Source organism: Myiozetetes cayanensis, unplaced genomic scaffold, assembly GCF_022539395.1.
Source record: "Myiozetetes cayanensis isolate MyiCay16 unplaced genomic scaffold, myiCay2020 scf19, whole genome shotgun sequence".
In the NCBI taxonomy this organism is placed as follows: domain Eukaryota; kingdom Metazoa; phylum Chordata; class Aves; order Passeriformes; family Tyrannidae; genus Myiozetetes; species Myiozetetes cayanensis.
Window position 1 is genome coordinate 8,887,454 of NW_026087400.1, and position 27,927 is coordinate 8,915,380.

The 27,927-nt window shown below is 43.0% G+C and overlaps 1 protein-coding gene across 2 annotated transcripts; it reads left to right on the forward strand.

Annotated features, from left to right (window-relative positions):
- Positions 1-538: 538 nt before the first annotated feature.
- ZNF217 (zinc finger protein 217) lies at positions 539-27,296 on the forward strand. Of its 2 annotated transcripts, none has more exons than XM_050314009.1 (6): positions 539-633; positions 13,917-15,716; positions 17,796-17,921; positions 18,665-20,257; positions 23,693-23,817; positions 25,135-27,296. In XM_050314009.1, the coding sequence occupies exons 2-5, from the start codon at positions 14,318-14,320 to the stop codon at positions 23,800-23,802; spliced, it is 3,228 nt and encodes a 1,075-aa protein (XP_050169966.1). In that variant the 5' UTR covers positions 539-633; positions 13,917-14,317; the 3' UTR covers positions 23,803-23,817; positions 25,135-27,296. The 2 variants fall into 2 exon arrangements, with proteins under 2 accessions (XP_050169966.1, XP_050169965.1); XM_050314008.1 differs by lacking the exon at positions 539-633 and adding an exon at positions 1,108-1,259.
- Positions 27,297-27,927: the final 631 nt, after the last annotated feature.

The following is a 27,927-nucleotide window of genomic DNA, read 5'->3' on the forward strand; positions in this document are numbered from 1 at the left end:
ACAGCAGTCAAGAAATCCCATAATACCGGGGTTGGAAGGGCCCTCTGGAGATCACCCAGTCCAAACCCCTGCCCCAGGCAGCGTCACCTGGGGCAGGTGACATGGACACATCCAGGCGGGTTTGGGATGCCTCCAGAGAGGGAGGCTCCACGGCCGCCCTGTGCGGCTGTTCCAGTGCTCTGCCCCCTCCGTGGGTGGAAGTTCCTCGTGGTGTGAGACCCTGACTGTTCACACCTGAGGTGGAACTCGTGTCCCACTTGTGGCCATCGCTCCTGCCCTAAAAGGGGCTGAGGCGGCGGGGGCGTGGTCAGGGGGCGTGCCCGCAAGGGCGTGGCCCACACGGGGGCGTGGCCAACAGACGTGAGGCCAATTAAAGAGCGCATCGCGCAAGGGGCGTGGCCAAAGCGGGGCGTGGCCCAAACGAGGGGTGTCCAGGTTCGGGTGCGTGTCCAAGAGTGGGGGCGTGTCCCAACCCCCGCTGTGGGCGTGTCCCTCTCCGGGGGGCGTGTCCCCGGCGCGGGGGGCGTGTCCTCGCGCTCCCCGAGCAACAGCCGCGGCGGGGCCGTTTACAAACATTGCCCGCGCTCCGGCCCCGCTCGGCCCCCCCGCTCCGCCGGGCGGGCACCGCCGCAGGTGAGGCCGCGCCGGGGGCACCTGCGGGGGCCCCTCAGCACCCCCAGCACCCCCCCCCTTCCACAGGGGCACCTGAGCGAGCCGCAGCCCCGTCCCGCGGGCGGCCCCTGCCGTGAGGGGCGGGCGGTGCGAGGCAGCGAGGGCCGCTGCCGGCCGGCTGCGTGAGGGGCTTTGGGGCGCACGGCCCGTGAGGAGCCGGGGGCTCGGGGCGCCCCTGAGCCCGCTCAGCGGCGCTGGGGGCCGGAGCGGGCGCTGCAGGAGGCGCAGGGCAGGTGCGGGGGCTCGGGGCGGGGGAGGCTCCGGCTCCAGGTGTGCCCCGCGCTGGCCCCGCCCGGCCGCAGGTACCGGCCCCTCCCGCCGCCCCCTCCCCGGCCGGGCGGGCGGAGCGGCCCCGGCCCGGCCCCCGCTCCCTCCCGCCCCAGCCCCGCTGTCCCTCGCCCGGTGCCGCCGGTGGCCCCCGCCCCGCACCCCCGAGCAGCTCCCGCCCCGCACCTGGGGGTCGCCCGGGCTCCCCCCGAGCCCCGCCGGGTCTGGGGGGGATTTTCCGCCGGGGTTGGGGGTGTGCGGAGCGAGGAGAGACTTTATTTCTTTGTGAGTCAAAGATGTTCCTGGAAGAAGGATTTGTAGTAAGTGGCTCATGGGGCGGAGGAGGAGGGGGGGGGGTTGTTAATGAAAAGTTTATTGATCCGTTTTGCCAGTTTTTTGTTTCATTTACCTTTGTCTCCTAAAGACCGAACCCTTCCTGATCATTTCTTCTCCTGATCTTTTCTTTAGCATCGTGTTTCTCTCTTTCTTCTTCTTTTTTTTTTTTTTTTTAAAGGGGAATAGGAAGTTTAGAAAATAAATAAATAAGCCTCAACTGACTTCTTGAACAACAAAAGAGGTTACCAGGCGAGGACAATAAAATTCTAGAATATCCAAAGATTGGATTTCATTCCTGTTCCGTGATACCCCATGGACTTTGTGTTTTGGGGTGTGAGGGTTTTTTTGTTTGTTTGTTCCCCAAGCCTGCAGCCAAAGTAAGATCTGTATGTTCTCTAATGAGCCATCCCATAAAATGTGCTGTGTGACTCCCTGTAAGTATTTGAATTAAAGTGTAATAGTTTTGAAGTGGTGGGGAACAGAAATCTTTATGTTGGGTTATTGATCTGCTGATGAAAGGCGTTTGAATGTGAAAAGGGTTTAGTTTGGGGGGTTTGGGTGTTTGAAGGTTTTTTTTTAAGGCAACATTTTTTTTTCCATTTTTGAAATGACCTTGAGAGCTTTAAAACTACATCAGTTTCTACCAGTGGGTTTGAGGGGGAGGCAGGAGCAGAAGAATCTAGTGAAAATCGAAAATAGAAATAGGAACTGAAGTGTAGCTGCAGTGAAATATTTTCTTATAGAAGTATGTGAAAAGGGAAGTTTTTGTAAGAATGTGTGAAAAAGAAGAGAGGGAAATAACGCAGTTTCAGATGCAAAGGGGGAGAGAGAGAGGGAGCATATCATTCTTCACATTTTATTAGGCCGTGAAATGCAGGAGTGATATGATCTGGAAGACACAGAAATAAAACGCCTAACTACAAGTTGAATAGCAGGCATTGACTTGCTGACCAGTGCTCACAGGCTTGGTGGGGGCTGGTTCTGTGTCTGCAAAGGTATCAGAGCACAGGGCTATGACAATGGCTTGCAAATGCTTTAACGCCATGTTTTATTGCTCTTAGGAGCTCTTATTAACTGTAGGTTTGGGAATACGACTAAGACTTTAATTTGTGATGTCCACACTGAGGTTTCAGCGTTTCCTTGGATAATAGAAAAGGACAGTTGCAAATAAGTAGGATAAACTGCATTCTTTGGCAGAGGGGGAGGGAAGAGGGAGAGGGTGGAGGAGGGTTTTTTTTTCCTTCCCCTTTACTAGTTCTGTAACTGAGTCAATATTTTAAGATCTGTAGCAGGAATGTGGCTTTGTGATCACTGATCTTTCTGCAACATATTTTTTTAATGAGCAATATTGTAATGCTGTGCAAAGTACTTGGGTTATAGATCTCGCAGCTCGTTCTTGAAATCAGTGCCTGAGTTTTCAAGTTTTGCCTTTTAAGTTTGCTGGGGTGATGAATATGAAAAACAAATAACTTTAGAACCACGGCTATTACAGTGATTATTGATTGGCTTGGCCTCCAGCCAAGCAACTCTTCTGCATGCACCAGAGTTGCTGATTTAAATTCTATGGTTTCTTTTTTCATATGTTAGCTTTTTCTTTTTTCCCCCCTTCCTTTCTTTTAAATCTCTAAACGGCATATATGGCTATTTAGGAACAGTAGATCAGTTTTTTAGTTAAGGTTGTTCAATTATGTCTTCATCGCTTTGGAGTTGGTTGAATGACTTGACATGAGATTAAGCACAACAAAAGAAAAGGCAGGGGAACAACAGCTGCCTTCCAGTACCAGAGCTCCAGATTCTGAGCAGTTCAGCATTTTACCTTTTAGCATTACGTGGTGTCAGGTTTAAATGTGAATATTTCCAGTCGCCTTTACAAGAACCTCAGGCTCTCTGATAACACATCAGCCACTCAAAAGCCTGGATGTTCGCGTTTGGGGCTTGTTTGTCTCTTGCATTTTGAAGAAAATGATCTGAGGATCTGATACTGAGGAGTGAATTGATCTCATTAACTTTTAAGACAAAAGTAGCAAACAGTCACCACTAGTTTGTACTTGTTTAGTTATTGTGTGGTAAGAACTTTAAGGTGTGTCCTTAATGGCAACTGACGATTCTTGCTGCGAACCTTGTTTATTTTAGGTAGATGTTTTATACAGAATTTCCAGTGGGACAAATTACTCCACTGACTGCACTTATTCTTTCTGAAGGCTGACTGTGAGCATAAGAGAATGATTTTGCCGTGCTGCAATCAGTATATATTTAAAAATTGAAGCCATTAAGTTTTGCTGTGTATTTTAAGGCTTTTCCTACTTCCTTTGTTTAAACATTCTCAAACAGTGCATATCATAGATGAGTTTAAAACATTCATATGGCACTGTTGGGGCCGAATTTAAAATTAAAATGAATACCTACGTCCCTGTTGATCTACATAGAAGAAGCATTTCTTTAAATAAGTGGATGTTTTCTGGTTTTGAGTGTGGTAAGGAGGCTATATTTGTATCTTGTAAACAAAGTTTCATATTAAGTAGTCTTTAGAGAATGGCTTCCAGGCTTTGCATTAGAGGATTTTTTTCCCTCTTTGAGTGAATAATGTTTTTTTGGGGGGTTTGCTTTGTTTTGGTGCAGGGGTGGGGAGAGCAAGATTTAGGGTAGGGGGTAGAAAGAGGAAGATAATAAACTTTAGCACCTTTTTATCAGACTGTCTTACACAAAAGGTTACTTGATTCTAGTTTCTCCTTTCATTAGATCACACTCAAAAAATTCCTTATTTGAGCACTTTTTTCTAATCTTCAGAAATATCTGCTCTTATATTTTCATTTAGAACTATGTTGATAGATTGGTGCCATATTTTATACAAAGTGCTAAGTAATTACTGCGATCAGGGGAAAATAATTTTAAAAGGGAACTGTGGGTTTCACGTAGACTTTCAAAACAGTGATTACAGTAAACTTTTAGTTACAAAAAATCCGAGAGTTTGCAATTAAGAAGCTCTGGGGGAAACGTTAAGTGCATTTTAACTTCCCTTTGTTCTTTGGGACTTTTTGTTGTCCCAGCTCTTTCTAACCTGAACCTTGATTTGGAATCCATTGTCCTGGTAAAGGATTCCATACAGTGGGTATGTAAATGCACTCCCTCCTTCCTGTGTTATGAAATGCTGGCATATGGAAGGAGCAGCCCCCCCCTTTCCCCAAGGTAAAATGGGCTGAGCTTTCTTTTCTTTGCAAGAAGCTGAAAGAAGAGTTTGACCTTTGAACTCCCCCTCGCACTTCCACGCTGCTTTCAGGATGATTAAATAACCGAGGATATTTGCCTGTGTCTTATGCTTATTTATCTCACTTAAAACGCTGTAATACTTAACCGTTGAGGTATTGTCTTTAAATATAGCAGGACGGTGCCTTTGGGTTGCGGCGGGGCTGCCATGTGCCAGCTCAGCCCCTTGTTTGTGGGGCTCTGCCTTTGGAGCCTCAGCGTTCCAGGCAGATCCTCTTTCCACGTCTCATAACTGCACTAATTTCAAACTGCTCTTTGGGGCGTTTCTGGTGACCCGTGACACCTCCCCCCTCCCATTTTAAGGTGACTTTAGGAACAAAAAAGTTTTTCTTCCTGGTGCCTGAGTGTGCTCAGGGGATTCTGCTGACTACTGTATGTGTGCTGTGAGGGAGATGTGACTCATACCACGAGAGATTTGCAGCTGAACACAAAAGTAAGGAAAAGGATATGACCAAGCTACGTAAGAGTCTCAATACTATGTTGCATTATAGGATTAAAAAACCCCAAGCACACTTTCTCAGCCTAACCTTCCCTAGGTTTTTATGCACCTCCAGACAGAAAGCTGCTCTCTCAAAATAATTTGCTTTTAGAAATCAACTTTTTGTTTGTTTTTTTTTTTTTCAGTGAAATTGCCAAATAATCGCCTTTTGTTGCTGATGAAACTTGTTTATGCCAAACGTGGGCGTATGTCAGTGGGGAAAATACATTCAAACTTCTACTGTTATAACCACATGACTTTGGTCAGAGCATAGTTTATAGCTTATCATAAATCTAGCTCTTGATTCTTCCTCTTTTTCTTTTTTTTTTTTTTTTTTAATAAGGGGGGCAGCAAGTTAAGCGGTGTGATAAGAGCAGACTTCCAATTTCAAAGTAAAAGAACCTATTTGCTGGGAAAAAATGAGTTTGAAATTATAAATATAGGTGCCATGCTTGTTTGGAAACACAATGCCTTCAGTTTACTGCAGGGGATGGAATTGGTTATCAGGCTGCCTTGAGGATTTCAAAAGAAAGTACAAGAGGAAATGTGGTCAGAATATGCTGGGAAATCTATGTAGATCAGTGTGACTTCAAGATTTGAGCAGAACACCATCCAAGTAGAAGTGAATAATTGACTGGACGGTGATTTTCTATGTGCTGAAGATTTTATGTAACTAAAAGTATCAAAGTCTGAGTTTGTTTATGCGCAATAGGTACGGGGGCATTTCTCAGTGCACTAAAGGCAGTACAGTTTGCCTCTGACATGAGCTGCAGGAAGGCTTTGTATTACTTTTATACTTGATTGTGATAGTTGAGAACTGGTTGGTGAAACCTTGGGGGTTCTGTCAGCCTCTCTCTCTTTTGGTACTCGGGGGAAGAAAATTCGATGTACACCACAGGCTGATGTTGAGTACATTGTAAGGAAAATGGGTGTAAACTGATCCAGAGAAACCCAAATCACAGTTTATCCTTCCTGTTCCTTTCTAACCTTTTCTTATGCTTAAAAAATTGGTGTGTGAGTTTGCCTGTTGAGGTCAGTGTGTTGTGGGTGCTGCCTCTCCTTTCCTTGGCACTGAAGCCCAGGATGTTGGATACTTGATCCCATACATCCCTGCAGCCCTCTAGGGTGAGATATGTAGGGCTAGGTAATTCAGTGGGTTTGTTTGTGGGTCTTTGGGAGATCTACCTGCATGGGAGAAAGGAGGCAGCTGTTTGGAAGTGTCTGTTCCTATCACTTTTATATTGTAGTATCTTCAGATGCTAATCCAGGATGACTGCAGTACAAGTAAATGCCTTTTCCCTGAATCATGTACCTTTTTTTCGCCTTCCAAGAGTGACTTTTGCAAGTACCTAATTGTAGATATGTTTGAAAGTGGCCACTTCCAAGTGCTCTGCAGAGAAGAGAGATCAGGCATTGCTGCTGCTTCTTCCACTGTGCAGTGATTTGAGTGTGTTGGGTAAGGATTGGATTCAGAGATGAAACCAGGTGAGAGCACTGGGGCAGATTAATGATCTTAACAAAGGGAACTCTTTGGAAGTGACCACTTGTCTCAAACACAGGAATAGTAAAACAATCTCTTTTCCTGTTAGTTCACCTATGCTGCCCAAAGGGATGCAACTTGTCCATAATTGCTCTGGAGGAACTCCTGGCTCTTGAGTAATAAGGAATTAAGTCTAATTTGGTAAACTGAATTTACCACTTCTTCGGAGTTGTGGCTACTGGAGAGACCTTACATCCTTCTACCAAGAAGTAAAAAAAGTCAAATTTCCTTTTAAGGTCTCTGTAAATATCTCCTTTTAAATGAAAACCAAGACTAAACAGATGAGGTTGTCCGTGTAAGGTGAGACTGACTCAACAATAAAAATGTATCACTCATTCCACAGAGAGCCTTTACCTGCTGTGGAGAGAACAATAAACTGTTTTGTAAGGTAAGGGGTCATTGCCAGTTTAAGTGCATGTAACTTCTTGATTTAATGAAGTTGCATCATCCTGTAGCAGTGGTGAAATGTGGCCCAGACTTATTTCAAACAGGATCACTCTTGTATCTTCCAGCCTTTCTACAACAGGTATTGACCACTTCATCTTTGGTTCTGTGGCTCCTGAGAAATTCTCTCCTAATCCCAGGGAAAAAAAAAAAAAAGGAAAAAAAAATCTGGCAGTTAGAGCAGTCCTTCTGAACTTTAAAAGTCAATACTTATTTGTAGCACTTCCTCCTTTAATGCCAAGAATTAGTCTCTTTTATATTTGCTCTTGCTCAGTGGAGGAAAAACATGTGCAAAATGATGCAAGCTTATATGTTCCCTGCTTTAAAAGGACTAATTACATCTTTTGATAGAAGAGGCTTTCAGTTCACTGAGGAGACACATTGAGCTCATCCATCCTCTGCCAAAACACTGGTAGACATATAGCCTTAAAGAAAAAGGGACTCCACAGGAAAAGGTTTCTCAGAGAAAGGATATCCTTTGTTTTTATTAGTATAGATGTCTGAGATGGGGAGAGGGAGTTTTCCTAATATTGTTCATTATTAACTACTAGTTATTTTCCACTGGTGATTAAAATCCTGTTTGTTGGAGTCTCATGTGTGTCTCTTTTATCTGACTGTAAAAGAGCTTTCCACCCAAAATCTTTCTGAAGTGTGTGTGTGTGTAAATGCCTGGATAATAACATTCTTGAATTCTGTATGTGTGTCTGTGTTTGTGAATTGTCTTGGTGTCATTGTGTTGGGAATCTCTGTACAGTTGTTAGAAGGGACTGTAACTGAGCTGCACTCTTGGAATAAAAAGGATAAGCCATGAAAACCCTTCTAAGAGTTGATTTCAAAGTTATCCTAAACTTTGAAATCTTCAAGCCTGAAGGATGAAGACTAACGAGGGGGACTTGAATTTGCAGATTTAGGGAGTGGAAATTCCAATTCAGGGTCATCTTTTATGTTCTCTTTTCAACCTGAACATCTTCATTATGATCTTTCCTGCAACTGAAACAAACAACTCTCTTCCTCCCCTTCCTCCCCCTAAATCTCCATTTCCTTTACAAGTCTTGGTTCTTTATCAGACTGAACTGTTAAAGTTATTTAAAAACAGTTCTGTGCTTGAGCAGTTGATGTAAAAGCCTCGGTGAGGATGAGAAGCAGCTTAAGGTGTTGTACTCACGTGCTCCTCCATTAGCAAAGAACACCCTGGGAAGTTGTGTGAAATGATCCCCTGTTAAAAGGTGGGAGGGAGTAGCTCTTCCCCTCCCTAGAAAGCAGTGGAACACCCAGTAATGAGGAGTTATTGGCTTCTGTGCTGCTCTGCAAAATCGGGGTTTATCTGGGCTGACTTTTACAACTTCCCAGTGTTGTCATTTCAGTTGTGTACTTCGTCAGAAATAAGGCCACGTTCTACGTAGCAGATCACTGCATCATCTTCCCTGAATTTAGGGACTGGCCTTCCCTCAAACTGGGGGAGAAAAGGCATTTCTGTCTCACAAGGGAAAACACCCGATGGCCCGAGGTGTGACAGCCACACGGTTCTTCTTAAACCCAGAGAGGAAGTTCGGTGGTTGCCATAAACCCCTGGTGCCCGGAGAGACAAACCTGGAATTCCTCACTGTGGATTTTGGAAATCTGACTCATGTTTTGGAGCAATTGGTAAATGAGAAACTCACAATAACGCTTGGCTTCACTTTGTAACAGTGGGAGCTTGTGGACAGGGCTGGTGTCACCGGTGGGTTCTGCAAACACAGCCCGGGGTGCTGGAGGTGCCCTCCCAAAAGTTTGGAGCCCTTGGATGGTCTTACCAACTGTTTAGGGATGGTATTTTCTGCTGAACATCTTTGTGTGTGCCAGGTGTGGTGCAGCTTAGCTTAATGCAGTGATATAAATGTATATTAAAAAGAAATGCTCTAAATAAGTTCAGCCTCAGCTCAGGTTTTATTGGAGGATTTATTTATGTATTTACTTATGCAGGAGCTTCTCTGCCTGTGATCAGTGTTACACCTCAGTACAGTTGTGCCCAGACAATAGAGATAATACTCAGAAGGTAGATTTTATTTGTGGTCTCAGTGATGGAAAGGTCATGTTAAATAAAACAACCTCGTTGTGTTACTGAGGTAAAACTGGAACAACGATTCTGAAAAGGCAAAACTTGTAGATTGAAATGAAAAAAAAAAAAAAAGAAGGTGTTTAACTTGTAATTTCCATTAAGCAATCAGCAGTGTAAAATCCATTTACCAGCAACCTGTTCTGGGCCATGAACACACCAAGAGAAAAGAACATTTTGTGTAAGATGACTCTTAATATCCTGAAACTTCTTGAAACATGAGGAAAGCTGAATTTTTTTTTTTTTTTAAAGTAGGGTTGAGAGTTACATGAAAGTTTCTGAAGCCAAATACACAGTGAAAATTAAGGTGGTTGATCTGTAGCAGTTGAAGTTGGTCATCTGTTATGCAGTGATATCTTTGCTGCTGGCCTTGAATTTGAGAATCTCGGGGTTTGTGAGGTGGTTGTGTCTGAGGCTGTGTCTGCCAATGCAGAGCAGTAACCAACTGTCCTGAATTTGGCTGTAACTCGAGTAGTTTTCTCACTTCTGTTTCTCAGAAAGTCTTGCAGCAACTACTTTAACTTCTGTAATTGTTCCCCTCTGCTTTTTACACTTTAAAAATAGTTTTGCCAGCACAGAAGTAGCAAGGAATAGATATTTTTCCCGAGACTTGGAATGCAGCTTTTGTTCCCAGTGCTCTGTAATGTTTAAAATGGGAAATTCAATAGTTAGACTCTGCTATTCTCTGAAAGGTGTGTCAAGAGTTTTTATTACATATTCATGGAGATTTTGAAATGCAGGAAGTAGAAATGCAATAGAATTACTCCTGATTGGTCATTTCCCAAAGAAATCTTTGAGATTGTAATATGTTGTCTTTGGTTGTGTAATTTAATAAAAATAAATTAAATTCCTCTACAGGCACTTAATTAAATTTTCTCTGTTTTAACAATGCATTTATATGCAGCAGGGTTTTGGTGTGGTTCTTGGGTTGTTTGGCAAGTGCAGTGAAAACAAGATGTTCTCATCTGTCCAGTGGAATCTTTATTTATATACGTTTTGTGGTGTTTATAAATGTAATGGGTATCGCCATGAACCTGTTGAAATACTTGGCTAAAGGCCCTATAGCCAAATATGACTCAGGTTGAGCTGAAGTTTGCTGAATGCTCAGGCTCTGCACTGTTGGAATGATGAAGTACATACAGTAAGTGGCATCCTGGAACTGAGAGGCGTTTGTCGCTTCTGGACAGACCGTGCCAGGAAAAGTCCTGGCAGGTTCTTCCTGCCCTGCTCAAAGTGTTGGAGCAGCCCCCTGGCACCTGAGGGCCTCGGATTGGGCTGTGAGGTGCATGGTGACATTTCTAGAGCAGGGAAGGCAGAACTCGAGTTTCCTTGTGAGGACGGAAAAGTAAGTTCTTATTTTCAACCTTGAGTTCATCTGGAGCAAAGTTACGGCTTTTCAGCTGTTGGAAGGAAGGATTTCCTGTTTTGTTCTGCTCCTTTCCTCCTATCTCTGCTTCTGGTGTGTGCCTGCTCTTTGGTCTTCTGAAAGTGAAAGATGGCAGCAGAAACTCAGGTACTGTGTGTTTTTTTGTTGAGCTCTTGCACAGACCTCCAGCCACAGTCAGTGTTGGTCAAACCCACAGGTTGTCCACTTGCCCAAGGAAGCAACAACTGAGGCAGCTCTGGACAGTTTTCCTGCTGCCTGCAGGGTTTTGAATAACAGGAATGTGATTAATCAGCATTTTTGGTCCTCAAATCCAAGGCACATTATCTTCAGCAGGAAGAAAGGTTTGTTACTAATGGATAAAATCCTGGTGTAGATATTTGGGTTGCAGTTCCAGCGTGTGTTGGCTTGTCTAAACAACAAGAGCCTAAAATCCTGCCTGCTTGTAAAAGCCATGTATCTAATCAGAGTGAGGTGTGTAATCACCAGATACAAGAATAAGACTTGAGCTTTCTAACTCACCTCCTGACTCCAGTAGTTTTGTTCTCTTCCTCTCAGTTTGAATATAATTCTGTCTACGTGCATCTGCAGTCTTTTCCCCCCTCTATAGGTACAGTCTCCTGTGTATCCAAGAGCAATGGTTGCCTGAACTGCAAAGAGCCATTTGAGATTCCATAAACAGGAATATCTTGCTCTGCTTTGCAGTGCTGCCTAGAGGATGAGCTGTAGCTGTTTCTTCAGAAGTGTTCAGAGCCTCTATTAAAAGCTTGGAAAGCACTGAACAGCCGACACAGCTTGGTGGAAGGGTGCAAAGTGCTGTGACCATGGAGGAAGTGTCCAAAGGGCTTGTTCAAACCTACTGATAGCCAGTAAAACTGGACCCAAGCTCCTTGGAACTCCTCTCACGGCCCATGTTAGTTGTGCACTCTGTATTTATGAGGACAGGTTTAATTTTTTACAGCTGAGATTGAAACAGTCCCATTTTTAAAGGACTTACCAGAGAAAACGTTATTGATTGAGGTGGATTTTTCACACACCAGTGACCAACCTGGGGCCTTTCCTAGATGTGATCTGTGCCTGTCCCTTAAGGTCTAATAAATCTTGAAGGACGTGGCTGTCAGTGTTTGTATCATCCCAGGCTGGGTTTGTTTGAGTAGAGCTGGGTGTGGTGGTCCCTGTTAGAGGGAGCTCTGTCCTCCCTCACCTCATCCCAGAATGCTGTGGAGAACCAGGGGCTGAGTGTGGATTTTGCTGCTTTTCATCTGTTTTCTCTCTGCAGTGACTTAATTCTTGTTTCTCTGTTGTGTGGATATTGTGGTGCTGCAAAGTGGGAGTGTAATCAGCCCTAATTGGCTTTTTCTGTGTTTGTAGACAGTTGTAAGGAAGTAGTGGATGACCAATCCCAGCAATTCTATTTGGGACTTCAGGCACTGGCCTTTGGATCTGCCTTCATGCCCCATAAATGCTTCTTGTAGGCATTTTTGTAGGATGATTCTTACACCTATTCCTTGCAGAGCGCTTCCCTGTGGTTCAGAAAGAAAATGCAGTCAACTCTAAGCTGGTTCCACTTTTTTTAATCCTTTTTTTTAAATTTTGTTTGTTTGTTTGTTTGTTTGAAATTATTTGCTTAAATTATTTTCAGGCAGATAGTCACTCAGCTTTGCTGCAGCATGTTATCCTGTTGGGTAAAAAAAATACCTCTTAAAACTACAGTAGAAATAGAACAAAAAGGCAAGTTGAAACTTGAAGTAAAACATGCTAACCAGCACCCTTTGATATGTTTTTTTCCCTTCTGTTTTACAAAAGGGAAAGCTTTTTGAATACTTCAGCTTCAAACTTTGATTATAGTTTCTCCAGCTGCCTATAGGGAGAGAATGAAAGTCAGAAGTGAGGAGGGAAGGGACAAAGGCAAAGGCTGCAGTAGAAGTGTCACCCCACAGCCTGAACCTGCCTGTTACTGGAGATTTTTGAGTCATGATGCAGGGAGGAAGTGTTAATCATGGCAGTGATAAACCTGAAACTGGGGAGAAAGGGTGTAGTTAGAAAAGAAAATCCAGGTTCTGTTGGCACCAGCCTGTCAGTGGCTTGTTCCCTCTTACACTCTCCACCTCACCCCAAGATCCCTCCAGTTGGGTGTAGCAGGAGATGAGTCTTTGGCCCAGGCCTAGGACAACTTGAGTTAAAAAACCCAGAAGCTTCTTGGTGTTAAATGTGCTCATTGTTTAAACCTGGGTGAGAGGACTGGGCAGGGGAGACACTTGTAAGCTCTGGAGATACAGAAAAATAGAAGAGAAGCAACTGGCAATAATAACTTCCTCCTTTATTGGGGAATATTAATTCAAGTCATGTGATCACTGGCTCTTGGGAGACACTTTTGAAAGTTTGAGTCAGATTTTGAATTAATTCTTGTCATTAGATTTTAATTTATCTGGAAATCTGTGTTTTCTCTGAGTGATTCTTCTTCAGTTTATATTAAACTTGTATTAGTTTGCTAGACTTTTCCTTCATCCAGAAATTTGATCAAGTGGAGCCCTGAACTCCTCCCAACTATAATTTGTCAGCCTAGAGTGGTGAGTTGCTGGTAGCAGACATTATAACTTTAGTAGGCTTGGAGATTTAAATTGGAGTTGTGATTAACTACATTATAACCCTTTTTAGTCTTGTGGAATCTTTCCCTTGTGAGTAAAATCAATTAAGCACCTTTTTTGTTGTGTGCCGTTTGAAAGTAAAAGAGCTTTCTTTTAAAAACATAGTAGTTGGCTTCTTGTATGATTTAAATATTGATATACTGTTCAAGAAATAGTATCAGTTTATATCAAACTTTGAGATGTTCTAATTGTATCAGCCCCAAAACCGTCACAGACATTGTAAATTTGTGGGTGATAGGAAAAGCTCTGAGTGTGGTACTAGTGAATAGTCCTTCATACAAAGATTTGTGCTGACACTTCCTGTGTTCCAGAACTGTAAAAGCTGATTCCAAGCTGTCTGGTCTTCAAAAAAAAAAAAAAAAAAGTCCTTTGCTCAACAGCCTTTAGAGGACAAACAAGTGAAGTTTTACTGTGGTTTCACCGGTTCAAGGAAAGGTTACTTGGGCTTGCAGTGTTTGCTTGTTGTGAATTGAGGAGTGTATTGAAATATGGTTTCAGCAGCTTTATATAACAGCATAGGAGCAGGTTTAGAAGAGACAAAGTGTTGCTGTTCTGTAGCAGACACAGAAACCCAGCTCATGGAACACAGGGATGGTCCAGACCAAACTATTTCAAGTGTGAAAGGTAGAAAAGTGACCATAGTGCCTTTCAGCTATCCCTCTTTGACTCTTAAAAATATGCCTTCTGTGTTCAAAAGCACTTGGTAGTTCTCAGCCCTCCTGTTTTCATTATCTGGGATACAATCCTTCTCTTTGGAAAAGTCTGACTGACTCTTTTCTCTTTTCCAGGTGCTGGAGTTCTTTGTGGCACTGAACTTGGCCTTGAGTGTCTTTTGTCCAATGCAACTATTTGAAATGTTTGTACAACAAAACTAAGTGCAACTGACTGTATCTGTAGACTTGAAAAATCTGAAGACACAACTCAATAAGAAACCTCATTCCATCGCTGAGTGAACCCACGGATGCACTCGCAGTGATGTGTGAAAGCACGTAAAGCTGAAAGAGAATTAATTTTTTTGCTCGTGGAAAAAACAGAAAACCAACCTTTTTCCTGGCAGAGGTTTTCCAGCTCAGCAGACTTGTAAGCACATGTTGGAGAACTCTACAAGTGTCCTTATTGTGATCAGTGAGCACCCCCAAAGAACTGCAGCCTTCCAGTGAGATGTAAGAGGGAACAGAAGGGAGGAATCATGCCCACCCAGCCCCTCCTGGCATACATGGAAGGGCCGGATGGAATAGCCAGTACTGTGGGGGCACAGATGGACAACAGCGACGCCTCGATGACGATAAAAGGGACAAACACCATCTCCTACAAAAGCTTGCAGGAGAAGTTCCTCATGCAGGCTGAGGGCTGCATGCCCCTGGACTGCATGTTCTGTGACGAGACCTTCAAACACCCCGAGGAGCTTGGGAAGCACGTTCTGACCCAGCACAGGCCCACGCTGTGTGAGCCGGCTGTCCTGAGGGTCGAGGCAGAGTATCTCAGCCCTCTGGATAAGTGTCAGGTAAGAACCAACCTGCCCTCCCCAAACAATGAGCAGGACAGCGAAGAACTCAGCTGTAAAGTTTGCGGGCAGACGTTTGATAAAGCTTTTGACATTGAGGCGCACATGAAAAAGCATAAAGACTCTTTCACGTACTGGTGTAATGTTTGTGGGCGAAGATTCAAAGAGCCCTGGTTCCTCAAAAATCACATGAGGACACACACTGGAAAGCCTGGCTCTAGGAACAAGCACCAACAAGGTTCTGAAGGCCCCGTAACAATAAATGAGGTGGTGCAGGAGCATGTAACTGAAAATGTAACGTCACCTTACAAAATTTGTATGGTTTGTGGTTTCCTATTTCACAATAAAGAGACTTTAATTGAGCACAGCAAAGTGCACACCAAAGAATCAGTAGCCAACGGTGAAAGCCCCCAAGTGACTGCTGAAGTGAATGCAGAAGAAACATCTCAACACCAGGAATTTTTCCAGTTCTTGAACTTGAGACCAAATTCAGTTCCAGATAAGGACAAACTGCAGAAACCTGCCAAATGGATTGCTGAGCTGGATCCTTTCACCACATACCAAGCATGGCAGCTGGCTACCAAAGGGAAAATTGCAGTTGGCCACGGCCAAGTGAAAGAACCAGGGCAAGAAGGAAGTACAGACAACGATGAGTCATCTTCTGATAAAGAAGAACTCTGTGAAATTTGGAATGCAAATAAAGGTAGCCAGGCTGAAACTACAGGGAAGTCAAAAGTAAATAAAAACAGCAGTTATGCAGGGAATGGTAACTTAACCCAAGACAAATTGAAACATCCAGGTGGTGAAGTGCCTTCTTTGGAGATGGATCCCAAATCATCCCAGAACAAAGAGAAACCAACACACTGCTCCGAGTGTGGGAAAGCCTTCAGAACATACCACCAGCTAGTCCTTCATTCCAGGGTGCACAAGAGAGACAGGAGGGCTGATGGAGAGACCTCAGCTGCTTCCAGGACATTCTGTGGTGATATAATCACAAACCTGGAGGAAAACGGAGCGGGAGAGCGAATGGAAGGAGGCTCCGAAGATGGATCTGAAGATGGGCTCTCGGAAACAATTCATTTAGGTGAGGAGAGTTTGGAGCACTTGAGTCTGAAGTAGCTGTTGTTGAATTGCTTGGGAACTCCTCAGAGCCAAAGAATGCATTGTGTCTTTGTTACCTTGTCAAAACTTGGTGGGAAATGTTAAAAAAACTATATAGGAAATGGTATGGTGGGGGAAAGGGAAAAGAGAAAAATGACAGGGAAAGGAAGATTTGGATGCTGCCATTTTGAGGTCTTTGGAGTTGTGTTGGGCCTTCTTGCAGTTATGAGTTACTGGAATCACTGAAATAGCTTTGATAACAATCAGTGTTGGAAAAGTCTCTGTTTACTCACCCCTTCTCTCTCTCTTTACTGGATGCTTTGGAGTGTTGCATATCCCTTCTTCACCCAGAGTAGTTCTGAAGAAATTATTGCAGTTCCACTTTTTCCCCACCCTGTATCTTAAAAGGGCAGAAAATGCTCAGCACTGAATTCCAGCAGTTTTAAGACCCTGAGGAGTAAAGAATAATTTAAAACCTTTTCTGTCAAACTGCAAGTTCTGTGTTTGTTTTGAACAGAAGTAACTTGAAAGCCTAAATGTCAGAGCCAGCAAGTTTAAATCCGTTGTGCAAGGACATGCAGGCTGTTAATATGTGGACATGTGTGTAAGGTATATATTTAAGTCCTCCTCCTTGAAGGGTTGCTGACAGAGTGGATAGGCTCCATCTGTACATTACCCAGGATTAATTCTGCATGTCACAGTGTCTTGGAAAAGCAAGTGATACTGAATGATTCCTTAATTGAAAAAGATTGCCTGTCTGGGGACAGAAAGGAATAGCAAAGAGTCTTGCAGCTAATCTCACATTCCTGTGTGTGACATGCTCCGAGTCGGCATTTAAAGAACAGACACTTGCATAATCTCAAGGAAAGACACGACGTACAGAATGTCCTGGCACACACACAGGGCTGACTTTTCCATTTCTGGTAATGTGCAGCCCTTTATTTTGCCTCCAGTAACAAAGGAATGGAATTATTACCTAATGTTAACATGCTTGTTTTGTTTCTCAGCGTCTTATCCTAAAGCACAGCAGATTTCGGTGTGAGGTGCTGAGTCACAGCTATTGAGACATGATGTGTTTGTTTAACACAGCTACAGCCTGGCTTAGCCAGAGCTGAGCCAAACAAAGGAGCATTTCCACTAGAGAACCTTTCCAACACATAGGAACCTCCAAGAACTGTTTTAACCTCCATCTGTTAAGTATCTGCAGTCTTAGTCAAGCCAAAGGTCTCCTTCCTTCTCCTGGTTTCCAGTTGGACTTGGGTGTTTAGCTGAAGTTGTCTCTGTTTTTATTGAACCTGCCAGCACAGTCTCGTTGCTCGGTGGTGCTGGGAGAGCTCTTCTCTCCCATTTCCCTGTCCCTGCCGCCCTCCTGTGGCACCTGCTGCAGCTGCACTCGAGTGGAACCACTTGGCCATCCCTGGATTTGTTCCTGGAATACATGGGTCCACTTCCCTCTCCCTGTTTCTCCAAGCTTTAGCATCAGTGCTTCTAGGGAAAGACTGCTCATCAAATCTAAGGATGCTGGATACAGATACACCCTTGATTAGCACAGAAATTACTATAAGATTTAATAAAAAAATTCCATCTATTTCTTTGCCCTCCTTCCCCAAAACACCTCCTTGTGTTTGGCCACTGTGCACAGAGCACGTTTTTATTCAGAATCATGATTCTCACACTAATTCAAGCCCTTTGGTAAAATAGGGCAGTTTATAACTTGTGTGAGTTTTTGAGATGGGCCATTCTCCATCAAGTTCCTGTAGGTCAGTAAAGAGAACATTTTTTCTTCTTTGAGCTGTGGTTTTGCATCTTATTTGTTCTCTGGGCTCCTTCATTTCACTCACAAGCCACAGATTCTGGACACAGATAGAACTTTTAAACATTTTAGCTCTTGTGCTCTGAGATGAGAACAAAAGATACTTGTAGACTATAGGATTTGACAGCACAGCAGTTCATAATTCTGTGTTTTTTTCTTAAAAAAACCCAATTAAAATAGTTGTTGTTTTAAACAAGATTACACATTTGCATTTGCTCTTAATAATATACCTATGTTTTTCTCCCAAAGACAAAAATGAAGATAGTTTGGAAAGAACAAAAGTTAAAACCCTTGGAACCTCCAGAGAATGCAGCTACTGTGGAAAGTATTTTCGCTCCAATTATTACCTCAATATTCATCTCAGAACTCATACAGGTAATGGGGGCTTCACCTTCGTGGGAGGGGAAGGAAATCTGCTGAACTCACTTTTTTAGAAATGAAAATCAGAAGTTACCTTTAAAACTATTGATATTAAGAACAAGGTTTTCTCCGATGCTAAAAGAATTTAATAATTGCAATTAAAATTTCTTAGAATGAATCATTTAGCTAGGATAAACGTTTTTGAATAGGACTCATTGCATCAAGTATTGTTAAAAACAAAATATGTTTTAAAACTTTAATTTTTTCTGCTTTTAGCAGTGTAGCAACAGGTTTTGGGTTTGGTTTTAATTTTTCAAAATATTTCCCCAAGTATTCGGTTGTTTGTCTGCCAGCTGCTGCTCCCTGTGAAAAGCTGAGAGTGCTTTTCAACTCCACTTCTTGTTTTCTGTGGCCAGGCAAAGTCTTCTACTTCTGCATGTCCCTGTTTCTGGGGAAGCAGCTCTATTTATAGGTGAGCTGTGCCATTTGTGTTGTTGAGTAGCACACCTGTGGCACGATCAAGGGCTACAAGTTGTTGGGGTTGACCCACGGTTACACTTCTTGCTTATCTCTGCCAAACACGTTGTCAGCTCCCATCTCCATCCCTGGCCAAGTGTGGGAAACATCTCCACTGCAGCCAGAAGATGTCACTGTAGTTAGTCAAAGCAATAAGATGTTGTTTAAACTATTGAGATGGGTTTGGGGCTGCAGGAGGGAGAATTGTGTCAAACTTACTGACTGATAAAACTGTGTTTCAGGTGAAAAACCGTACAAATGTGAATTCTGTGAGTATGCAGCAGCACAGAAAACTTCACTGAGGTATCACTTAGAGAGACATCACAAGGACAGGCATGGTGACAGTGCAGCAGACGCGAAAAGTGACAGCAAAGTGTCATTACGGAGTCAGGAGACGGTGCTTTCGCTGGCTGCTGATGGTGCTCAAGAAACCAAAAACCTGAAGAGGCTTTTTGATGGTGCCAAAGATGCTGAGAGCTGCCCACCTGCCAAGCAGCAAAAGGAAGTTCTGTCCTTGAGCAATGCAATAGGCAGCACAGTCTTTTTAAAAATCAAAACCAATTCCAGGGAATCGAACAAAGGTTCTGTTTGTAACAATTCCAGTCAAATACCCGAGAACGTGCCCACTGCTTATGTGGAAAAACTAAAGGCTGAGAAGGAAACGAAGGAAGCTCAGCTTAATGTTCCTCATAAAAGAGAGAGAAAGGTTTCTGTGGCATCAGAGGAAGATGATGTCCAGTATATCTGTGCTTTTATTGGTGGAAAAAATGTGAATGATGTGCAGGAGTGCACTGAGAACTACAAACACAAACCTGTCGCGGGCTGTCACGAGCAGCCCTTGGATTTATCCAGCAAGGCTTCACAAGAATGTTCAGTGGTTGCAACTAGAGGCCTGATAGCACCCAGCACCTGCCCCTTCTGTACTTACAGGACTTTTTACCCCGAGGTCCTAATGATGCACCAGAGGCTGATGCACAAGTACAACCCCGACACCGTTAACAAGAACGGCTACAGAACCAAGGCCGTGGCCAAGGCCCGGCGCACGGGGTGTCCCCCAGCTCTGCTGGGCAAAGATGTGCCTCCTCTGCCTCCTCATTCCAATAAAAACAAGGCTTCCCCATCTACACAGCAGAAACCATTGCAAACAGGGAAAGCTAAACAATGTCCCCCTGCACAGAACAAAGCCCCTCTCTTCTCAGCGACGGAGTCGAGCAGCACAGCCCCCAGTAACCTCAAGTTTCATAAACAGCCAAGTAATGTTGGAGCTCAGGCAAATAACTACAGACAACCTCAGCAAGAAGTGCACTCCAGTCCCAGCATCTCTCCAGTGCTGGACAGAGTAAAAAGGTCTGAATCTAAGATAAAAGCTCTGGGTGCCCCAGTGACTCAGTCTGGTCTGATAAGCAGCAGCATGAATGGGGTTCTTGACTCTCACCTAAATGAACCTGCCTGGGCTTGTCATCGAGGAAGGGACTATCTTTGTAGTAAATCTGGGAACAATGTAAACCTAGACTATGGTGAACCCTCTTCCAAACGAATGAAACCCACCCTGGTGGCTGTTGACCACGTGGACTCTGCCATGGCCAATTACAGGAGATACGAAATGAGCAGATTTCGTGTTGCAAACAGATATGCAAATCTGCTACCTCAGGAATACCCTCACACCAAACCTGCACCCTCCGCTTTGCCAACCAAACAAGGGCTTCTGAATTCTGATGATGCTGATCCTCCCAGTGCATTGACTGCTCTCAAACCCTACGAGCCATATGGCTCTGGATCACTGTACGGTTCCTGTGGATCCAGCAATGGCCAAGTGACCAGCTCTACAGGAGAAGGTACAGCGTCCCCTTCCTCCTTCAGTGTCCTACACGGGTACAGAGGGAGGGGAAGGGAATAGAAATGGGTTGTACCCACCTTGAAGCACAGAAAATAAAGCTGTACTCGGTGTTTCACTAAGTCCAGCCAGTGCTTGGATTTTAAATTTAAAATCCAGGTTCAGCAAACTCCTGGCTTGGGGAATTAGGCAAGGGAGGGTTGAATTTTAAAGAGGGATTTTAAGTTCCTCAAGTTCCCTCCTTCCCCCCTGCCATGGGGCTCTGATAGCAAACATGTATTGTTTGCTCATCAGAGCACTCCAGACATGTTGACTAATCCAGGATATGGAATGAGCCTTTCTGCTTAATATACCAGAAGTCTTGGACCATCTGGAATATTAATATAACTTCTTACCAAGAAAAAAAAAAAAAAAAAAAGAAGAAAAAAAAAGAAAAAGCTGTCGTGGACAATCGTTCCCTTCAATAGCAGAAAAGGATGTATTGCAGATCATAAAACTATGATTTAAATCTTATACTTCTGTTCTTCAGTGGGTTTTTTTAGTGCTTAGTTTTTAGCAGGAACAGAATACTTTGTTAAATCAGGACTGCAGGTTTCTGCTGTTATAATTATGGTGTAGTAATGCTCTGTGGAAAATCCTGGGCCTAGCAGAGATAAATGATTTGTGATGTATTGGGAAAACTTTGGTACTTTTATGAAATACATGCTTTTTGTGTTTTGTTCTCGGTCAGCATTTTCAAAACTTAGCAGGAGGCCAAGATGAAAAGGTGCTGGGTGATATTTAAGCAGTTGTCTGACTATTTGTAGAAGGTGGTATTTATGACTTGGAGCTGAGGTCAGCATGGACTTAGCTACAAATACAGGACTTAGAATTTTGAAATGAAGATCCTACTATAAAAATGAATAGTGTGTGTGTGTGCTGTGTAGTCTTAAAGTCTGTTCCTGAACTCTGAATACTCCTATTCTCTGGAAGCAGTAAAGTTACTCTTCTGAAGTAGTCTGGGCTCGTAACAAGCCAGGGGTGTGTTACTTGAGGTCAGAGCAAACTGCGAAATAGTAAATCTACATTTAGTTGTGGGGCAAAAAAATACATTTGCTAACTCTGTTCTGGTTTTTGTTTGCTTGTTTTAAGGTCGAGGGCTTCAAAAATATATCAGATATATAAATAAATATCCAGGCTTGCCCAGTGGGTTCTGGAAGGGTGAGGGAAAGTGTCCCGGTTGTGTTTCCAGGCTGGGCGGGGAGTGCATGAGGGAAAGCCAACATCCCAGCTGGCTCACTGAGGAGGTTGTGGAGTTACTGGCTGATTTTGTGAAGAGCACTGTCTGTGTGCCCTGAGCTGCACCAGCAGCTGCTGTGGGGGTGCAAACTGGGCTCTGGGTTGTGCCCAGAGTGCCCAGGGATGGCCAGGAGTACAAGTGGTGCTGCTGTCCTTTGGTTCCTGGTGAGGAGAGAGGATGAATCAGAGGGTTCCAGCAGCGTGTGTGGGGATGGGAGATGCTCCCTTCTGTGTCAGCAGGCCTAGCCAGGCCAGGTTGCTGAAGGAGCAATTCATACAACGCTATTTTTAAACAATGACTTCACTGGAATCCACATTGTTCTCCTTTTGGAAGCTCCACCTGTCTGCCATAGAAACCTCCATGGCTTTTCTGCTTCCTCTTTGGTGCAAGCCTGGAGAACTACCCTGGAGTCCAGAACTCCCCACTGTTCCTTGTTACTTTAAGCTCTCAAAACTGTGCCTGCAACTAATTTGACAAGTGGTGTTGTCGTGGAAAGAAAGATTTCATTGTTGGTTACAGAGAGCAAGGAAAGCAACTTTTTATGGCTGTTACCTACCTTGGAAAGCCTTGTGAAGCAAGCCCTCCTCTATGGGGTTTCTTAGCAACTTCAATAAAATCCCCTATCCAGTAAGATGTAAATAAAATAAATATGAACAAAATATAAACAGTAAAAATAATAAAAAGGTTTGTGAGGTTAATTTCTTAGTTTTCCAACCATTCTGCCTTGAAGAACCCAACCCAAACCTTGATAGTTGTTGAGAGGCTATAGGGGAGCAGCCAGCAAACCTCTCAGTGTTGAGTTTTAATGTAGGTGGAGACTGCAGCTAAAAGTTCCTGCAAATTCTCTTTATTTTTGGTTAAAAAGCCGAAGTACAACTGTTTCAGCTCCTCAGAGCTGTGTTGTGTCAGACACCACATGCAAAGCACTGCAGGTGCAGACCTGCAGCTTTCTGCACTCTTTTTGTTGAACTCTGGTGATATTATAAAACATGATGTCAAACCCCTTTTCCAAGGGCCCCTGTGCCTCGTGGCAACATTATTTAGGTCCCGTGAACACGTTATGTTGCATGTTAAATGCTGGATCAAGTTGTCATGAGAATATGTTCCACTTGGCAAACTTGATTAAGGCACGATGCCTTCCCTTATTGCTTGTAAGCTCTGCCATCCCGTGTTGCCCTGAAGAGACAGAAACATTCTGAAACCACTCACTTTGTGTTATTTTCAAATTAGTTGCCTTTTGCAATGGCAACATGTTATCAAGGATAACCTGTTGGCTGATTGACTTGGCAGAGGCTGCAAATTAAATGACAATTGCTCGTGACACACTCCAATGGCTTCCTAGATTCTGTTGAAATATTAATTTAGCTTTGCCATTTTAATTTAATTAAAGCTTGCTGGTTTGTTTTTGGTTTTTTTTTTTTCCCCAATGCTGCATTTAAAGCTCTCATGGAATATGGATGGCAGTGGGGCTTTTTGTATCCTGTGGGAGTAATGATTCGGGACTTTTTTCTTTAATTTTATGAAGTGTTTTTGACTGCTTGCTTGAGGTAGTAAGACTTAATATGGAACAGGCATTGATTTCACATATATAAATCTGAATTAATGGTCTCAGATAAACATGAAACTACCTGTATACTGGCCTGAAAATTGCTTAACAAAGGGCTTCAAGAAAATGTATATTAACACTCTTTAAAGTGTCACAAGTGCCATATAATCCATGATGGCAACAATGAAGTATCCCCAGTTTTCCTCTCAAATACTCATTCAAAGATTGAGTTTTCAAACCAACACAGGCACTGGATCTGGAATGTCCTGCAGTACTTACACCTCCTTAGGTGAGGCCTCTGCTGTGTGATGACTTGAGCAAAGAAATTTCTTTCTTGCAAATAAAATGAATGAAATCAGACATGGGCATTATGTTTATAAAGCTTAGCACAAAGCTGTTAAATTAATGCTTTTCATTCTCCTTGCATTTGTTCTGGACAGTGAATTCCATATAACCATTAATCAGGACTAGGAATATCTATGTCTTGAGGCCTGATGGTGAGATGATTTGTTGAGGCATCTGTGGTATTTTTGGGAGCCTGGATGCTGATGTAGACCTGAAATTAGCAGGAAATCATTCTAATTCCTCTTAAATTATTTTTTTTTTCCCAGGGAAGAGATCAATGTCTTACCAACACTTACCCAGCAGCCTCCTGCAGAAGAGGAGTTACGAGCCCTTCGTGGGGAACTCACACTTCAGGCCCAGTGACAAGAAGAATTAAATCCTTCAAGAAACGGTAAACAAACCTTTTGAACTCATTGTTGCTCAAATCTTGCTTTGTGTACTGGTGGTGTCAAAGGTGCTGCACAGCTTGATGAGAGGTTGTGAAAGTCTGAACCACAACAACTGAAAAGACACAAACTCCCCCCTTCTTATAAATTCAACCAAGTGCTGGTGTAGCAGAATTAGTTGTTTTGAACAGTACTAATGATTTGTGTAATAAGTGCGTAGATGCTGCTTTCTTGGAAAGAAATAGGAGGGCTGAAACAAGATAAATATATTAATTAGGTACAATACTGGTGGGAAGTGTTCAAGCAAAGTCTTGTCAATAAGGTTAAGTCAAAGTTAAGTCAGAAAGTCAAAGTTAAGTCAGTCCTTGGGGGTGGGGGAACAAGTTGTGGAGAATTAGAAATGAGAGGAAGTGCCTGTGATCACAGTTGCTGAGTGCTCGGGGAGGTTATGGGTTGGTCCTTCCTGAAAATGTAGGTTAACCCTTCCCGAGAGTGCAGACACTGCTCATTTCTCCCCTGCTGAGACCTGAGCACGGCCCCAAACACGGCTCTGTAGGGGATTGTTTCATGGAGAGGTGAGGGTGTCCTGGCAGTCCCTGCACAGTTTCTCTTTGTACTGGACAGGTTATTCCAAGTAGTTTTCCCTCTATTTGACAGAGGGGTGGGTGTAGCCCCTTAGGGGAAGAGGTCAATGAGAAGCTTTATCCTGGTGCTGTGAACTCCTGTGCTCCAGCTCCTCAGTGCTGTGGCTGAGAGCTCACCAAGCACCCTCCCCTGCTCAGGAGACAAGTGCTCTGTAAGAGCATAAATAAATGTATCTGTGGGCCTCTTTCAAACCCAGAGCTACAGATCATTTTCCTCGTTCAAATTTAAGGAGCTGTGTCTGGAATGCTGAAGCACCTGGACCAGCACACACTATTTTATGGAAAGATTTTACATGTCTTGGGCACAGAACTATCTGACATCTAGTTGACAGCTTTTAAAGTACTTTGCTTTATTTTTTGATATTCTTCTAATCTTACTGCATTTATTGTCCCTACTAAGCACATTTGTGTCCAGCTGTGGTGTTTTAAGTTAACTCAATTTCATGCCTGTAGCTCTGCTTGGGGCTGAGTATCTTCCAAAGTAGACTTGATTGCCAGCTTTTATTTGGAAAATTAAATATACAGACCTTATATGGCAATACCAATTCCTAAATACACTGAGCAAGAGCGTGGAAAAAATTCTCTTTATGTTTTAAAGCTACTCCTTGAAAAAAATGTGCTATGCTGTTCTATAATTACGTGCCACAAACTTATTTTTTCCCCCTCTTTTCCCCCCAGGTCTAAGGACACAAGTGCATGTTTTATGGAGTTATACCTGCAGTTCATCCCCTGAGGAAGAGAAAATGGTGAAAGCTACTGAACTAAGCTGTGATTGTACTGTATATAGAAACACTACAGTTTTATAATATTGGTTCTTTTAACGTTTTGTACCAAATAGCCATAAAAAGTAGTCTAAACAATTGGGTTATGAAGGTGTGTGGAGAATGTATATCTTGACATTGACTTCTTGAGTATTTTTCATTAGAACGAATTGACCAAATATTAGGTAGGAACTATATTTTTACATACTTGAGCGCTGCTGAAGAGTTTCTCTTTGAAAGAATATATATCGTTGCACCTCAGGTAACCTGTAAATAGTGAAGATGAAATCCTGTTGGCTTAATGCTCCTTTTTCATAAAAGTGAAAGTTTCTCATCTGTTTGGGTTTTTTTTCCATGTTGAACTATGTTAGGGTTTTTTTGTTGTTGGTTGGTGGTTTTTTTTTTTTAAACAACTTCCAAATAAACTGTCTGAAACTGTCCAGTTTCTAAATGTTGTGAACATTAAAGCAACGGTGCTGACCTTGTGCTGATCTGCCTTGTGTGTGAGAGGACCACGACGTGCTGGAGGGCTCTGGTCCCCTCTGGGCTTGTTTCCAGCATGTTTTTAAATGCAAGGACGAGGCAATACTTGACATTTGGATTTCCTGAAGTGTGGTTGGATTATTCTCTTGGCATTGGTTGCTTGTTCTTCAGAGAAGCCTCTCAAACATCTCTCCCAAAACTTTGCAGCAGAAAATCCCTAGGACTGGCTTGAGAACCAATACTGATCTGAGTGCTGCAGAGGTTTAGTTCTGTGCTAAGCTCCACACAGTTACATTTAGAGTAAAAACTACTTTGCACCTTTGTCCAAGCTGTAAAGTCACAAACAAGACTTGCAATATGAATATGGGATCTCCAGACTTCAAAAGGGATGTGGCTCTGGTGGAGCCTTCTTGACTGTGCTTGGAAGCTTCTTGATGTCAAGTTTTAGCATCTACTGGGTGTTTAAAATGAGTGAGAAATAACCTGTAAATGGGAGAATATCTCCTTTTATTTTTTTGTGAAGACAACAAGAGTTTTTTCTAATGCACATGCAGTTTAATATTTTAAAGGGAAGATGGCCAGTTACCAGCCAGTAAAGCAGAACTGTTGCATATTTTGACTTGCCTTCCTAGTTTCTCCTCATGAAACCTGTAGTTAAGAGTTAATTCCTTCTGGACCTGGCTTTGACTTCCATATATTTTAGTAAAACAAAACAAAAAAAGAAATATTTTGCACTGTTCGTTTTGCTCTCTTCCCTCATACAGCAAATGTAAAATAGCAAAAACCTTAGAAACTCTTTGTTTTTTCATTATGCAACTTGAGATGTTCCAGTTGTCTGTCTTAGTTCCTGGATATGGGACCTATTTTTGCTGTCTCTGTGAACTGGCAATGGAATGAAGTGCTGTGTATCAGGAAATTGTACACTATTGACCTGTTTTCCTGTTCATAAGCTGAGCCATATGTACATAATCTAGATTTTTGTTTTCCTAGTTTTGCACTTTTATAGCCTATTTTTTGAAGATGAATTCACTTGGAAAATGGTTGATCTATTTTTTTGCCTGATTTCTCCATGAGTTTATAGAATCCGTGGGTGTCCCTGTCCTGCCTGTGCCAGGGGTGTCCGGGGTTGTTCCTCTGTGCAGGGCTGGGTTTTAACGTGTTTCAGCAAACAGACCTAAGGCTTGTTTGTTTTTAATCTCCCTTCATGCTGGTACAGTTTTTCAAGGCTTTTTTTTTTATTGTTTTGGTTGATATCTTTGGGGTTGGAATGGAAAAACAGACCTGAAGACTCTATTCCACAGCAGCACCACCCTGTGCTTCAGAACACACTTTGCCCATCAGTATTAACTATTGGGATACTACTGGTTTTGTATGTCTTTGGAAATAACAGTGCATATATAGAGGTACAAATTGTTGATTTTCTTTCTTTTTTTTTTTTTTTTAAATGTATTTATTTCATTCCATTTTGTTCTATTTTAATTGTTGGAACCGGAAGTCATCAAGCAGTAGGCACACAATACTCATTTAATTTATGATGTATTTCACTTTAGTTGAGTATATTATTACATGTGGTTGTAAATATAGACTTGGTGTTTTGCAAAACTGGTTTCTGTGTCTTGCTTTTGAGGCTCAAAAGGAGTTGCCTGGAATTTCATATTCACTGGACCTTTTGTCATACGTGTTCTGGGGAGGGGGGGAGAGGGAGAAGCTGCCAATAACCCAAACCAAATTCATGCCATGTTCAGTTGTTATGTGAGAATACTGAGTCACTCCCCAGAAAATCCATCTGTGAGGAAAACTTAAAATAATGCAGAAACCTTTGGTCTTTTAGTTATTTTCCTTCAGAAAGGAAATTGAGTTATTGGATGCATTTTTGGTGGTAATAACATTATCAGAGGACCACGTGTGTGTGCATATATATTTTTTTTTTTGGTGACACTTCAGAGTTTGTTTCAGAAACAATTGATAATTTAATACAAGTATGTTGAGTGTGGAGAGAGGGTGTGGAGTCTCCTCTCTGGGCATGATCCAGAACCAGCTGGACACAGTTCTGTGCCGGGTGCTCTGGGATGGCCCTGCTGGAGCAGGAGATGGGACCAGGTGACCCCCTGTGGGCACTTCCAGCCTGACCCAGTGGTTCTGTCTCCTTGACAGCCTGCAGGGCAGGTTCTGTTTGGTGCCTCCATACACAGAATCCGAGGGCCTGGAGCACTGTCTGAGGTGATGG